This window comes from Peromyscus californicus, unplaced genomic scaffold, assembly GCF_007827085.1.
Source record: "Peromyscus californicus insignis strain IS unplaced genomic scaffold, ASM782708v3 Scaffold_20__1_contigs__length_68692818, whole genome shotgun sequence".
Classification (NCBI taxonomy): Eukaryota; Metazoa; Chordata; class Mammalia; order Rodentia; family Cricetidae; genus Peromyscus; species Peromyscus californicus.
Genome location: NW_026294503.1, coordinates 59,232,880 through 59,246,033, shown reverse-complemented (window position 1 = coordinate 59,246,033; position 13,154 = coordinate 59,232,880). Strand labels below are relative to the sequence as shown.

The following is a 13,154-nucleotide window of genomic DNA, read 5'->3' as shown; positions in this document are numbered from 1 at the left end:
ACAATTACACTTGGTGATTCTGTACCAAACACTCTATCTCCACCCAAAATACTTATTTGGCTAAGTTCGGTCTACTCCTCCAAAACTATAGTCACATTTAAAAATTATTATTTTTTTATACGTTTAGTTTTGAGACAGGATATCATGCACATCAGGCTACCCTTGTATTTGTTATTCAGCTGAAGCTGGTCTCAAACTCCTGACCATCCTGCCTCTGCCTTCCAAGTATCGGGAGCATAGGTATACAGCACCACCCTGACTTGCTTTCTTTCTTAGTTTTTGTGACTGTTTGCATGTCCCAATTACTTCAATATGGTGATATTTCATTTGTGCTGAAATGTGATTTTATTTGTATATTAATAAAGTTGCCTGGGGGTCAGAGCTAACAGCAAGCCATAGCAGAAGCTGGGCGGTGGTGGCACACACCCTTAATCCAATCACATGGCAGGCAGAGTCTGTGTGTTCAAAGACATAGCCAGCTTGGAGACACACGCCTTTAATCTCAATAATAACCATAGAGACCTGGAGGTATAGACAGGCAGTGACGAGGAGGTCATGTGGTTGGGTTTACAACCAATGAGAAGGCAGAACAGAAAGTCAATAAAAAGACAGACACACAGGAAGTAGGTCTTTTTCTCAGGGGAAGGACGGTAGCGGCAGCCTGTGATAAGAAGGCAGTTTTAGTCTCAGCTCTTAGTTACTGCTCTGACCTCTTGAGCTTTTAACTCTGCATTTGGCTCTGTGTTTCTTATTTAATAAGACCATTACATCTACACTTCAAGTCACCAAAAGAACTAGTAATTGATGCCATGACGATGGTACCTTTTATTTATGTATTTTTTTAAATGTGCATTGGTGTTTTGCCTGCATGCATGTCTGTGTGAGGGTATGGGATCCCCAGGAACTGGAGTTACAGACAGTTGTGTGCTGTCACATGGGTGCTGGGAAATTGAACCCGGGTCCTCTGGAAGAGCAGCCAGTGCTCTTAACTGCTGAGCCATCTCTCCAGCCCCATGACGATGGTACTTAATAAATTTAAAGGAAAACAAATGTCCAAGTGCTCTGCCCACAGCACAAACAGGAGAGGTTTACTTTCAATCACTATACCGGCAATCCCACCAGAGGGAAAGAGTAGGCAGCGTTACTTACGAGTATCGGTATCGCTGAATTCCAGACTTTTCTCGGCGGCGGGGCTGGAGGAGTCAGGCTGCCCACAGCTCTGTTCTGGCCTCGGCACAGGCATTGCGGGTGTGCTGTCCTTTTCACAGCAAGGCCCCTGTGTCTGTGCCACTGTTGCTGCTTCTCTAGGAGGTACACAGCTGACAGTTTGGGGAACAGCGTCTGCCGAACAAGAAGACAAAATTAGTCTCCGTGTAAGAGAAAGGTCTTTGTGAAAAATCAGTGGGGTGCTTACAATGAAAATGACCCCCCTAGGATCATAAGGAGTGGAACGATTAGGAGGTGTAGCATTGTTGGAGAAAGCGTGTCACTGGGAGGGGGTCTCCGATGCTCAAACCAGGCCCAGTGTCTGTCTGTCTGTCTCTCTCTTCCTGTTGCCTGACGATTGGGATGTAGGACTCTCAGCTACCTCTCCAGCACCATGTCTGCCTGTACATTGCCATGCTTCCCACCATGATGATAACGGACTAAACCTCTGAACTGTAAGCCCCAGTAAAATGTTAAATGTTTTTCTCTATAAGAGTTGCCGTACTCATGGTGTCTCTTCACAGCAACAGAAACCAAGACAACCAGGAGCTCACATGCAGCTTCTAGATGTTGGCCCTACATCCTCACTGAACACAGGAAGACACCTGGTAAGATGTTGTCCGTTGTGATAAAAATGAATAGACCGAGTGATAGTGTTTACGAAAGTGGTTCAGAACCATTAGGAAATTAGGAAACACTGTAGTTATTTAAGAATAGAGAACCAGCTGGCACGGTGGTACCCACCTGCAATCCCAGCACTTTGAAGGTGGAGGCAGGAGGATCAAGTTCAACCCTGGTCTTGACTACATAGTAAATTCAAGGTCAGTCTGGGCTATATGAGATTCTATCTCAAAAACAAACAACTGAACACACACACACACACACACACACACACACACACACACACACACACACACACACACGGAGTCTGTGTGGGGGAACAGGACCAAAAACATTTTAGACACTGAACTCAGTGTTATGAGTCCTATTAAGAAGGTGTGGTGCTGGGCGGTGGTGGCACACACTTTAATCCCAGCACCCAGGAGGAAGAGGCAGGCAGATCTTTATTGAGTTCGAGGCAAGTCTGCTCTACAGAGTGAGTTCCAGGACAGCCAGGACTACATAGAAAAACCCTTGACACACCAAAACCAAAACCAAACAAACACCCCAAAAGAAGGCGTGGCATGGAGTCCAGGAATCTACGTGTTCAACAAGGTCTTTCTGAGATTCTTTACACAGTAAAGGTTGAGACCCCTAGTGTATCAAAGGGAGAAGGGGAGTGGGGTAATGAGGAGACAGAATAGTAACACAGGGGATAAGGAAGCCATGATGGGAATCCTGTCAAGGTGAAGCCAAATGGGGGTCTAGAGAGAGACATGGCTCAAGAGAATAAATTCGTACAGGATACATTCTTCATCCCTCTAAATAAACCCTCCTGGCACAAAACTACCTGACTCTGACGGGGCTAAACTCCATCCCCAAGCTTCTAGCAATTTAGCAGCACAGTCCAGAGCACCGGGCATCTAGAGTGGTTGAAAGCTGGGGAGAGCTGAAAGAATGCAGGGGACTCAAATGTCAGGTTCGTTCATTCCACAGGAGAGTAAAAAGAAAAATAAACACTTGTATTCCTGCCACGCGTCCACTTCAGCCAGCTGCTGACGCTTTGGCCACACCCACTTTACCCGGCAGCAGCAGAGTAGCGGGGGCAAAGAGTTCAATCTGGACCAGAAGATCCACAAGGTCCCCGACTGTGCAGTTGGTGGTACCCCAATCAAACAGCAGCTCACAAGTGGGGCTTTTTCCAGTTTGGAGTAAGGCCTCGAATCTCCTGAAAAGCAAGAAACAAACCAGTACACAAGGAGAGTCCGTATGAAAATAGGCACTGATCTCCACACCGCTCCCGATCCCCTTCTGTCCAGATCTCTGGACCTGAGGACAGAAAAGCAATGGGGGTGTGAGGGAACCTGTAAGGACCCTAACTAGGAGAAAGACACTCAGCAGAAAAGGGGCCACTGGCGCTGGAGAGATGCTCCGTGGTTGAGAACACTGGCTGCCCTTCCAGAGGACCAGGGTTTGGTTCCCAGCATCCTCAGGGCAGCTCACAACCACCTGGATTTCCAGTTCTAGCGGTTCCAAAACCATCTTCTGCCCTCTACTGGCATGGGCATGCATGTGGTGAAAATACGTACATGCAGGCAAAGCATGCACACACATAGAATAAAATAAACAACTCTTTAAAAAAAATGTAAGCTGACTTTTGGGGCAGAGGAGACAGCTCAGTTGGGAAGTGCTCGCTGTTGCTAGTATAAAGTCTGATGACCCCGAGATCAGATTCCCCAGCATCCAGGCAAAAAGCCAGTGCAGGGCACCTACTCTAATACTGGGCTGGACAGGCAGGGATGGGTGGATCCCTGATGCCCACTGTTTACTTAGTCTAGATGAATCTATAAACTCCAGGTTCTGTGAGATACCCTGGCTCAAAAAACAAGATGGAGCGAGAGTGAGCAAGGCACCTCATGTTGACCTCTGGCCTCCACAAGACGCTCACTTAACACACACACACACACACACACACACACACACACACACACTGCTCAAACCTACCCAGTTAATATTATTTATCAAATATTCCCTGAACGTTTATCAGAGAGCTACAGGACATCTCTAGAGAGACAGTTGAGAATGTTAGCATGAGACTGCTAGACCGGGTTGGGCGGAGTAGCCAGCTGTGACCACACAGCACACTCAAAATGTACCCAAGTTTAGATCCAAATTCTGAGCTCTTCTGACCAAAGCACATACTTTTAAACCACTTGGCTATATTGCAAGGTCTACCTTACATGACAAATTCAGTCTTCTAGCTGTATACTTTTAAATGAATAAGACTGCTTCATGAAGCAGAATGCACCTAGGCTGTGATCTTAGTTATATTTAATTAAATAGAAAGGAAAACATCTTTTTCTTCATTTCATTTCTTTAAAATTAAAAATTAGCTTTAGAAAGTAATACTGAAAACTTAACCAAAACAGTCCATTCTGTTTTTCTTCCAAAGGTTTCATTCAGAAACATTTCAAACTTAACAAAAACTTTGAAAGAATAACATAGTGAACAACAACTTAACTTCCATCTAGATTTATCAGTTGGCCAACTGGCAGCATCTGCCCACATCTGTGCTCTTCTGAATGCTCTTTCCTGCTGTGGGATAATGCTTTTGTACACTGGTTTAATAAAATGCTGATTGGCCAGTAGTCAGGTAGGAAGTATAGGTGGGGTGAGCAGACTAAAGGAATGCTGGGAAGAGGAAGAACAGAGTCAGGATTCACCAGCCAGACACAGAGGAAGCAAGATGACAAGGCAGAACTGAGAAAAGGTACCAAGGCACGTGGCTAAACATAGATAAGAATTATGGGTTAATTTAAGTGTAAGAGCTAGTCAGTAATAAGCCTGAGCTAATGGCCGAGCAGTTATAAATAATAATAAGCCTCTGTGTGATTATTTTATAAAAGGCTGTATGCTGTGGGATGGTCTGTATGTAAAATGTGTTGCTGATTGGTCAATAAATAAATCACTGATTGGCCCGTGACCAGGCAGGAAGTATAGGCGGGACAAGGAGGAGAATAGAGCTGGGAAGTGGAAGGCTGAGTGGGGGAGACGCTGCCAGCTGCCATGATGAGAAACAGCATGTAAAGATGCCGGTAAGCCACGAGCCATGTGGCAAGGTATAGATTTATAAAAATGGATTAATTTAAGCTGTAAGAACAGTTAGCAAGAAGCCTGCCACGGCCATACAGTTTGTAAGCAATATAAGTCTCTGTGTTTACTTGGTCGGGTCTCAGAGGCTGTGGGACTATGGGTGACAAAGATTTGTCCTGACTGTGGGCCAGGCAGGAAAACTCAAGCTACAAATGGTGCCCAATGTGTTGGCAAGAGTTTCCACCTAAAAACTGAGTAAAAAGATTCTAAAACGGAGCTAAAAACAGTTCCTAGTTGTCTCTTTCAAGTTAGCGGCAGCCTGCCGGTTTGAGCTACTGGCGGGTTCCTAGCGTGCATGCATGCTCGACCTGCAGTATGGTGGGAATGAGGCCTCTGCAAGTGGCACATTAAGCTGTGTGGTGGATTTAGCCTTTGCCAGTACAAAACAAAAAAAAAAAAAAAAAAAAAGAGGTTTCTGGGCTACACGCTACTTTGATAGAAGCATAGACCCACTATTTCTGAGAGTTGATGGCTCCCAGAGCTGGCGGAAAACATATCACCGCCATGTTGGGAAGCTGAAGTGGGCGGAGCCAGCAGCGCCAGCGCCGTTTCAGACTTAGAAGGCTGCAGTTTAAAGCAATGGGCTCAAGCTAATATAAAAAAATAAGCCACGTAAAGATGGCTACCACACAGAGAATCTGGATTATGTTCTCTTTGATATTCGTAACTGAAGAAAAACATTTGATTGTAAAAGCTGTTGAGTTATGCCAAAATGTATATTTTAAAGGTACCTTGACTTCAAAATTTGGATGTAAGGATATGTTGCTTTGGAAAGGAGGCTCTGCTTTTGTTTCCACAGAAAGCCAGAGGCTATGGATTTGTTCCAGATTAAGATACATCAGGTTTGACCAGCCAAGACCACCTGAAAGGTTTCCGATGACACCAAGGCCCAAATGATCCAACATCCAGAATGGTTTCAAGGCAACTGGCTCAGACGATACAGCCTCATGGACTACTCCATGATCCTAAAATTTTCTTTGTTTCCCCAGAAGATACAGCAGCCCCCTCCAGCAGGAAGTAGTAAGAGAAGCTACACCCAAATTCCCAAATATACCAAGCTGACTTTGGAGATGTGTAAAGGTTAAAACCTTCCTTTTTAAGAAAAGAAAAGGGGAAGTGCTGTGGGATGGTCTGTATGTAAAATGTGTTGCTGATTGGTCAATAAATAAATCACTGATTGGCCCGTGACCAGGCAGGAAGTATAGGCGGGACAAGGAGGAGAATAGAGCTGGGAAGTGGAAGGCTGAGTCAGAGAGACACTGCCAGCCGCCACGATGACAAACAGCATGTGAAGATGCCAGTAAGCCACGAGCCATGTGGCAAGGTATAGATTTATAAAAATGGATTAATTTAAGCTGTAAGAACAGTTAGCAAGAAGCCTGCCACGGCCATACAGTTTGTAAGCAATATAAGTCTCTGTGTTTACTTGGTCGGGTCTCAGAGGCTGTGGGACTATGGGTGACAAAGATTTGTCCTGACTGTGGGCCAGGCAGGAAAACTCAAGCTACAGCTGTGGGGCTGTGGGTGAGAGATTTGTCCCGACTGTGGGCCAGGCGGGATACAGGAAATCTTCTGGCTACATTTTCCACCTCTCTCTCTATGTGTGGCATGCCTACAGTGTAGGGCAGGTATCTTGTCTGTGGCTCACTGTCTCCATTTACAGGACTACTTTTTAATGAGTAATGTCATTCATGATTAACAGTTTTGGTAAGAACCACACAGGAGGTGATGTGTTCTTCCTGCTACATCATTCCCAGAGGCACAAAATGCAGTTTTGTGCCATGACTGAGGGCACTGTCTGATCATTTGGATAGGGGGATGTGGCTTCAGATTTCCTCACGACACTTGTACCTCTCTCTTGCTGGTGCATACCTGTCATCCTGGCACTTAGCAGGTAGAGACAACAGGATCAGGAGTCCAAGGCTAGCCTTACAAGTTTGAGGCCAGCCTTGGCTACACAAGACCCGGTCACTAGCAAACGTTGGTTTTCTCTCTCTTTTTTTTTTTTTTTTTGGTTTTTCGAGACAGGGTTTCTCTGTGTAGCTTTGCGCCTTTCCTGGAACTCACTTGGTAGCCCAGGCTGGCCTCGAACTCACAGAGATCCGCCTGCCTCTGCCTCCCAAGTGCTGGGATTAAAGGCATGCGCCACCACCGCCCGGCCAGTTTTCTCTTTCTTAATGCATAGAAAATTTGTGGACAAAACTTGTATGCTTTTGGGTCCCGATGAGTCTCGTGGGAACCAGTCTTCACTGGCGGCTGCACATTGCTAACATCATAAATTTTTTTATTCTGACAGCTGGTGGCACTGTTCGGTAGGGAAGAGCCCCTTCTCTCTGGAATGACTGCTGCAGTAACCCCCCCTCCCATTTTTAATGGAAATATCAACAAACTATCCTTAGGAATTTGGTTTCCAAGTTTGAAAGCTGAGCTTCTCCCTCATACTTTATGATGCTGGCCTTCACGTGAGCAGACATTTGCAGGAAGAATAATTTGGGAGCCTAGCTTTAGAATCTTTACCAGATTGATTAAAAACAAACAAAACAACAACAACAAAAAAAAACCCAGTAATATATTTTCTTCCTTCTATGTAAGACCAATTTTGACATTAAGTTTTTTTTTTTTTTTTTTTTTTGGTTTTTCGAGACAGGGTTTCTCTGTGTAGCTTTGCGCCTTTCCTGGAACTCGCTTTGGAGACCAGGCTGGCCTCGAACTCACAGAGATCCGCCTGGCTCTGCCTCCCGAGTGCTGGGATTAAAGGCGTGCGCCACCACCGCCCGGCGACACTAAGTTTTTAACTTCAAAATACAGCACAAAATTGAAACCTGAACTTGTATTTTCTACTAAATCAAGCAGAGATGAGAAGAGAGAGGCAATTATATTAGACAGTGTGTATGCCTGTATCCTTCCTGTGATGGGAAGGATTTAAAAAGAAAAATAAACGTCATACTACCTTATATGAAATTGATTGTATCTATCATCGCCAGATGGCTTTTTAATAGCCACTGCTAATTTCTTCCATCCTTCCTGAGGATCGATAAAATCCGACAGCTTCCGAATGATTCCGACATTGAGGCTGTGAACGTACGTGGATGGTGTCAGAGGCTTGTTCATCTTCTACCTGAAATATGAAAAATTCTCATTAGAACTTTACAGCAGGTCAGCTGGACGGTGGTGTCTCACACCTTTAATCCCAGCATTTGGGAGGCAGAGGCAGGCAGATCTCTGAGTTCAAGGCCAGCCTGGTCTATAGAGCGAGTTCCAGGACAGCCAGGGATATACAGAGAAACCCTGTCATGAAAAACAAACAAACAAAAACCAAACAAACAAATTGGACAAACCCCACAACTTTACAACAGTTTCAGAGACAGCTTCTAGAAGCTGTATGCCATGCATTGCTATCCTGCATGAGATGCTGGCAAGTGACCGTCTGAACACAGAGCAACTCTTACTGCAACCCACTTCCTACTGAAAAGTGTTTGTCTAATCACCCTCTAGGATTATTCTCCCCCCTCCCCAAACCAACATTGGAAAACTTCATTCTGACACTGGAATTTTCCAGGTGAAATTTATAAAAAGCAAGATGTTTACTAGAAAGAGACCTGGGAGCATGTTCAGGATTCAAATCTATAAAATGAATAGAAGAGACTTAGCTCTGAATTTAAAGTATTTTTTTCAGTTAGTACCTACTTACTATTGAATTTTTAAAAAAGATTTATTTATTGTTGTCTGTGTATGGGTATTTTGCCTGCATGTATGCATGTGCCCCATGTCCTGTCTGGTGCCTGCGGAGGTCAGAAGAGGGCACCAGAAGAGGGCACTGGATCTGGGGTTATTGATGACTGTGAGCCACCATGTGGGTGCTGAGAACCGAACCTGGGTCCTCTGCAAAAGCAGCAAGGGCTCTTAACAACTGAGCCATCACTATTAAAATACTGAGCATCTACTGTTATAAGTTTTTATGCAACTATCTTTGGTAAATGTTAAAAAAAAGCAAACTAATTTATATAGCATTAAAGGCATATCCCATCCACCTATTTTTCACGAAGTATACAAGAACCTCGAACAGTTTGGAGCCTGTGAGATCTGCATGACTTCTATTTTCTGTATGGTGGAATCCATGGCCCCTCTCTGTGGCTACTCTCTTGATAGGGCCTTTATTTGATCGATCCTTGTTTCCCAGTGGTCCACCTCAGAGGCTGCAGCTAAGAGATACCTCACAGTGTTACTTGTCCATGGAGCTGCTGAGCACAGCCCTAGATTACTGAACTGACTGATCATGTACCTTTCCATTGGGCCCCTCCAGCACTTACTTAACCTTTTACTTTTCTCTCCTTGTCTTTCATGGCCATTTCCTACTTTTACCTCTCTCTGTGGTTTCTCTGTCCCTCATTCTCAACAAACAAAAATCCTTCCTTCCAATTAATCAAGAGAAATATTATTCTTTCAAGGATTTGCTTCCGTATGTTTTCATTTTTAAATACAATTAACCTTGGGAGTAAATAATATATTCAAATGGTGTAAAATATAAAAGCTATAAAACAGTAAAAGGTACATTTGTCTGATTGTAAGCTTCTATGCTAGTATTCATATCTCTCTGTATGGTAGGGTTTGGGTTTGAAATATCTCCCCAAAGCTCTTGTTTTGAAGGCTTTGTCCCTAATATAGTAGTGTTCTGTGTTGGGAAGGGCGTGCATTTGGTAGGTGTTTGGATTATGAAGGCTCTATTATCAATCAATGTATTCATCCACTGGTGGATTCATAGCTTTAATGGGATATTGGGAACTGGTGGTAACTTTACGAGGTGGGACCTACCTAAATGAAAAGGTGGAATGTGTCCCCTGATGAGCATGGACCCTATTCCCCTTCCTATCTCTTTTCTTCCCTCCCTCCTTCTCTCTGCCCCTCCCCACACCGTGCTCTCTGCCATGATGTTCGCCCTCACCACAGACCTAGAAACAACTGATCACTTAACCTTACTAAACAATTGCTTACCTTAACCTTGATCTGAAACATTTTCCTCTTTAACTGTGCCTCTTAATGTTCCCACAAGGTTGCACAGTTATTACTTCCCAACTTATGTTTCTGATCTTTCCGATCTGTTGTGTTATTGCAGCTCCTTGGATGGATCCTCCTCTGAGGCACCCTAACTGTGGTCCCTTCTACATCACCCATTTTTGTCAGCTCGAAGCAGTTGGAATCAGTGCTCAAAAACCCCCAAAACCAGTTTGGGTTACCTCCAAAAGGGGAACTAATGGGCCATCCAACTTATCCCTCTTTCTGCCACAATAGATACTGTTTCCAGGACTTGGAACTAAAACAGGTGGACTGCTGTGGAATAATCCTTTTGAACACTCTGAAAATGTGTTGCTCTCATTGTAAATAAAAAGCTGAAAGGCTGATGGCTAGGCAGGATTTTGGGGGCAGAGAGAATGCTGGGGAGAAGAAGGGTAGATTTGGAGGAGACGCCATGAGATGCAGAGCAAGCAGGATGGGAAGTACGCAGATGAGGTAAATGAGCCTCGGGGCAGCACATAGATTAATACAAATGGGTTACTTTAAGTTGCAAGAACTAGCTAAAAACAAGCCTGAGCTATTGGCCAAACATTTATAATTACCATTAAGCCTCTGTGTGGTTATTTGGGAGCAGCTGGCAGGACTGGATTATAGCCCTCTTTGCATCAATTAACCTCTCTGTCCCACCAGATGTCAGAAAAACTTCAAGAAATTTCAGATCAGCTTAACATCCTTCAGGACCAGATCTATTCCTTGGCTACTGCAGTACTCCCAAATTTAAAAAGACCAGATCTGACTGCTAAGGATGGGATGTGTTTGTGACTTCCCCTACGAGCAACGCTGTTAGGCACAAACAAATCCTAACTGGTTTGAGATGGGGCCCAAAGACACTGGATCCAGACAAAAAACCAACTACAAGTCTCCTCCTATGTAGAGGCTTTTGGTTCCCTTCCACTCTGGCTCCTCTTCTCCATCACTCCTTTCCTCCGTATTATCCTCATACTCACATTTTTGTCCTGTTTTTTTTTTTTTAAATGTTTTACTTACTGAACATCACCATGTACCCAAACGAAAATGTTCCACATAAGCTCTCCCAATGACTCTCACCCTACAATAGCTCCATTTGTCCCAGATACATCTGCAAAAAGACCTTTTAGATGCCATGGGCAACATCCATGTTTCTTATACACTGATTTACTTCAGTGGCAACTTAAAATGCTTTGGATATACTGAAATATATACTGTCACCCATTCACCAAAAAGGTGTCCTATTTGTGACTGATATTAATCCAGATGCCTGGAAATAAACCATTAAGAAAATTAGAGAGAAAAGGAGACAAGAACACACAGGAGTTTTATTCTAATGGAGGAAGAAGGCAGCAAGCGAAGAATGCATTTCACAGTATGTTAAATGGTGTCTATGGTGGGTTGAATGAGAAGGCCCCCATGAGTTTCCCTCATTTGAATACTTGGTTCCCAAGTGATGGCTGTTTGGGAGGATGAGGAAGTGTGACTGGAGGCAGGCTTTGAGTTTTCAAGTCTCGGGCCATTTCCAGTGTGCTCTCTCTGCTTCCTGCTTGTGGTTCAAGATGTGAGCTCTGAGCTTCTGCTCCATCTCATCCTGTCTGTCTGCCTGCAGGCTGCCTTTCCCACTCTCCCACTGTGCTTGGGGTCAGCTCCATCCCTCTAAGCTGAGCTCAGCCTTGCCTTGGTCATGGTGTTTTGTCAAGTAAATAAGGCAGTGCCTGATGGAGAGACAAGGGGCTGTGACTTTAAAAGGGTTAGTCACCAAGGGCCTCGTGAGATCGGGATGGAAGACAGGGATGGGAACACTAATTAGCTGGGTGCCTGTTGGGAATGTTTCTGGGGAATATGAGCAGAAGGCACAGACATTGGAGGCGCTTCTGAATGAAGAAATAACAGGGAGGACATGACTGCTCCCAAGGGGTTGAGGAGAAAGGTTTATTACAGATATAAGGGAGAGCATAGCCAGAGGCAGAGACAGAGACATCTGGGAGAGTCCAGAGTGAACACGGCCAAACTCAGCCTGGCCATGTGAGGAGGGGGAGGGAGAGCAAGAGAGGAGCTGCCTATCAAAAGTGGCAGTCTGGGCTAGGAGACTGGCATAGCCCAAATGGCTGAGTTACATAGGGGCCAGAGAAGCTGGGGGGCAGGAAGCGACATGGCTGGGTTGGTATCCAGTACCCACAGTTCAGGGTAAGTGGACAGGGTATGCCAGGTATGGGAGGACCCTGTAAGAGCTAGGGACTGAAGGATGCTGGGAGAACCTGGTGGACAGCATCCGCTTTGATATGTTCTAGACATCTCAGTTAGCTTTTTTTGTTCTGGGTGTGAGACTTAACAGCTTCCACAGACATACAGCAAGAAGCAGGTGGGTTTATAGATGAGGGATTAGACTCCAGGGCTTTGAATTGACTTGATTATCTTCTGAATTGAGAGAAGAGACAGTCAGTGGAAGTTCCCAGAGGAGTGCAGATATTTCTATATTCATGCCAAAAGCGTAGGTTCCCTGGACAATTTGGTGTGCAGAGCAAGGGCAAAGAAACAGGAAGAGGCGACTGGAGGAGAACACCAAAAATTTACGTGGAAGGTTCGAAAGGGCGCTAGTGTCCCGGTGCTAGATGTATTCTGCAGGGCAATCCACAGAAGTCTGCCGATGTAGAAAGGGAGAAGACAGCACCAGGGTTTTCTGCTTGGGCCAGAAACAAGACTGAGACAAGACTGTAAGGTGCAAGTTTAGCCTGGGAAATCAGATCAGTCCGGAACATGTAGGTAGCAAAAATGTTTAGCATGAAAATAGAATAAAAGAAACCTGAGGTCTTTGACGCATATCTTGAAGGATTACTTTCAGGCACGGAAAAGTCGGATTTTTAAAAATCTTCTGTTGGGGGGGCACTGTGTCCATTCCGAAAGTGACTGGAGCTTTCTCGCTCTCTTGGGCTTTGCTTTTTCTGCTCATCTCCGGCTTCCGAGCTGTGCTGCGCTTACTTACCCCTCCCTCCACCTGTGGACGGACTGCCTGACAGCTTCCTACACTCCCCACCTCCAGCAAGCGAGACGTCGGGGGACCATCAGCGCAGAGGCTACCTGCGGGGCTCCCCACGCCTCTGCGGGGGGGGGGGTGCACCCACTTCCCGGTTCTGGGGTGAAGCGAGCCGGTC

At 45.2% G+C, this 13,154-nt stretch overlaps 1 protein-coding gene across 3 annotated transcripts in view; it reads right to left on the bottom strand.

Annotated features, from left to right (window-relative positions):
• Positions 1 to 13,154, bottom strand: part of Irak4 (interleukin 1 receptor associated kinase 4) — a 33,019-nt gene that overhangs the window by 19,669 nt on the left and 196 nt on the right. Inside the window, exons 1-4 of one of the 3 annotated variants that reach the window (XM_052748752.1) lie at positions 12,353 to 12,461; positions 7,910 to 8,077; positions 2,889 to 3,034; positions 1,150 to 1,341 (exon numbers count right to left, since the gene is read on the bottom strand). In XM_052748752.1, coding sequence (XP_052604712.1) covers positions 1,150 to 1,341; positions 2,889 to 3,034; positions 7,910 to 8,070 — 499 coding nt within the window. In that variant the 5' untranslated portion in view covers positions 8,071 to 8,077; positions 12,353 to 12,461. Of the gene's footprint in view, positions 1 to 1,149; positions 1,342 to 2,888; positions 3,035 to 7,909; positions 8,078 to 12,352; positions 12,462 to 13,154 lie in introns of those variants that run through there. The other 2 variants (XM_052748751.1, XM_052748753.1) reach the window with 2 other exon arrangements.